This window comes from Wasmannia auropunctata, unplaced genomic scaffold (genome assembly GCF_000956235.1).
Source record: "Wasmannia auropunctata unplaced genomic scaffold, wasmannia.A_1.0 LD336095.1, whole genome shotgun sequence".
Classification (NCBI taxonomy): domain Eukaryota; kingdom Metazoa; phylum Arthropoda; class Insecta; order Hymenoptera; family Formicidae; genus Wasmannia; species Wasmannia auropunctata.
The window spans coordinates 536,413-538,635 of NW_012026795.1; the positions used below are offsets into that span (position 1 = coordinate 536,413).

Below are 2,223 nucleotides of genomic sequence, written 5' to 3' on the forward strand. Positions count from 1 at the left end.
TAACGGCCGGCCATTTTGGGATCGCAAAAACCATCGCCCGCGTCGCGCTTAATTATTACTGGCCGGGCATGTTCCGTGAAATCGCGACATACGTCAAAAAGTGCGAGAATTGCCAAAAGTTCAAAGCAAACCAAGCAAAGCCAGCCGGACTAGCACACGCCACCCCCGTAACCCGCCCTTGGCAACAGGTAACCATGGATCTGGTAGGCCCCCTACCCCGATCAAAGAAGGGAAACACGTGGTTGCTCAACATACAGGACAGATTCACGAAATGGGTGGAAATGTGCCCACTGCGCCGCGCCACCGCCCCGGCAGTTACAGACTGCATCGAGAAAAATCTTATTTATCGACACGGGTGCCCAGAGAGTATCCATTCGGATAACGGCACCCAGCTGCGCGCCAAACAGTTAACAGAGCTCCTGTCCGCGTTCCGCATAAAACACACGTTCACCCCCGTACACGCCCCTCACTGCAACCCAGTCGAACGAACCAATCGAACGTTAAAGACGATGATCGCGCAGTTTGTCGGCAAGAACCACAAAAATTGGGACGAACAATTACCGCAACTACAATTTGCGTACAACTCCGCAAAACACGAAGCGACGAAATATACACCCGCGTTCCTAAACCTCGGACGGGAGCTCGCGCCGCGCGGCACACCATACGCAATAACGCGGGCCGCCGCCCCGCCGCCTAGCGTCAAGCAAAAACGCCTAGAGGAGACCTTTGAACTCGTAGGAATAAACCTCGCGCGCGCGTTTCAGACTCAGCAAAAATATTATAATTTGCGTCGCCGACCGTGGCTACCACGAATCGGGGAGTGGGTATGGAAGCGCGAGTACCCACTCTCCAACAAAATGGCCGCATTCAACGCCAAACTAGCCCCCAAATACGCGGGCCCTTTCGAGGTAAGACAAATCATATCCCCCGTCATCGTAAACCTGCGTAACCGTAACGGGCGATGGGCAAGGCACATACACGTCCAGGATTTAAAACCCGCGCTCGTGGAAAACACGGAAGACGACGACGAGAACACCCCCTCCATAGCCAGTTGTGACAAACAAGACGATGACGCGGACAGTATCCGTACCGAATCCGAAGCGTAAACAGGTGCCCCCACCCCACAGCCTCCAAAACACATGACAGGGCCATAAAAGAACCACCGAGACTCATGCGACTCACTCGAGCTACAGACATGGAGCACAGCGAAATCATCGCAGCAATTGACGACCTCCTGCAGGAGTACGATCCCGAGCACCCGGAGATCGACGCCTGGAGCCGGCGACTACATCTAAACCAGCCGAATGGAACAACCAGCTTGCAGGCACCGAGGCACGAGGACCCGCGCGCACCGGCACGACGAAACGTACCGATCGTGGGCTGTGTCGTGCAACGGTCCGACGCGCAGCAACGGACAAAGCGAGCCTGGATGACGGAACCACCACCGCCGCCTCCAAAAAGACGACCGCTGCCACCAGCCCCGGCCGCAGCAGAACGGCCGACGCTAACACCCGCAAGGGTAATGGGGCCCCTACCGCCACCGCCGATCCCGGTGCAAGTCGAACCGGGACGAATAGTGGAAGTTCCCCATTTCTCCGCCCACGTCTCGCGGAAATGGACGGCCTGGTCCGAAGGGAAACGCTGGAGGATCCGGTTCAACGGAGATGGATCCATCCGAAATATCCGCCGTTTGGATTAGTGCCTCTAGATTCAGGCACTCAGTAGAGAGGGGGTGATGTAACGATGCAAGGCCGAAATAGGCATTGTCATCGCGCTACCCGGCCACGGCCGGATGCCTGGCACAAACAACAGCCAGATGCCGCCCCGCCAAATACCTGCGGGGCGATGACAGGCGCAGTGCGCCCGCACTTACGTTACGCAAACAACCGGCTACCAGATAGCGCGAGGGCGCGCAGCGAACGGTCCCCGGATACACGCGCACCCTTGCCACCCGGTACGCGCAGGCGCCCCGGTCGCCGCGGCGGAGTGGGGGGAGCAAATAGACACCACGCGCTACCGACACCGGGAATATAAAAGGCCAGGGACGAGAAGGCAAGGGACCTTCTTTCCGCCCAGCCCAGCGAGCGAACCGCTTCGTCCGCCTGAGCTCCGCCACTTATCCGAAGGATTCAGAGGTCGTGTTTTGCGCTGCCTCTCTCGTGCCATCACGGGCCTTCGATAAAGACCCCATCCTACAAACGAACCGCTCGGCAACATCGGGGT

General features: G+C 58.1%; 1 protein-coding gene across 1 annotated transcript in view; it reads left to right on the forward strand.

Annotated features, from left to right (window-relative positions):
- Positions 1–1,106, forward strand: part of LOC105462783 (uncharacterized protein K02A2.6-like) — a 3,469-nt gene extending 2,363 nt beyond the window's left edge. The window contains exon 3 of the mRNA XM_011709635.1: positions 127–1,106. Coding sequence (XP_011707937.1) covers positions 127–1,106 — 980 coding nt within the window. The remainder of the gene's footprint in view (positions 1–126) is intronic.
- The last annotated feature ends 1,117 nt before the right edge of the window (positions 1,107–2,223 follow it).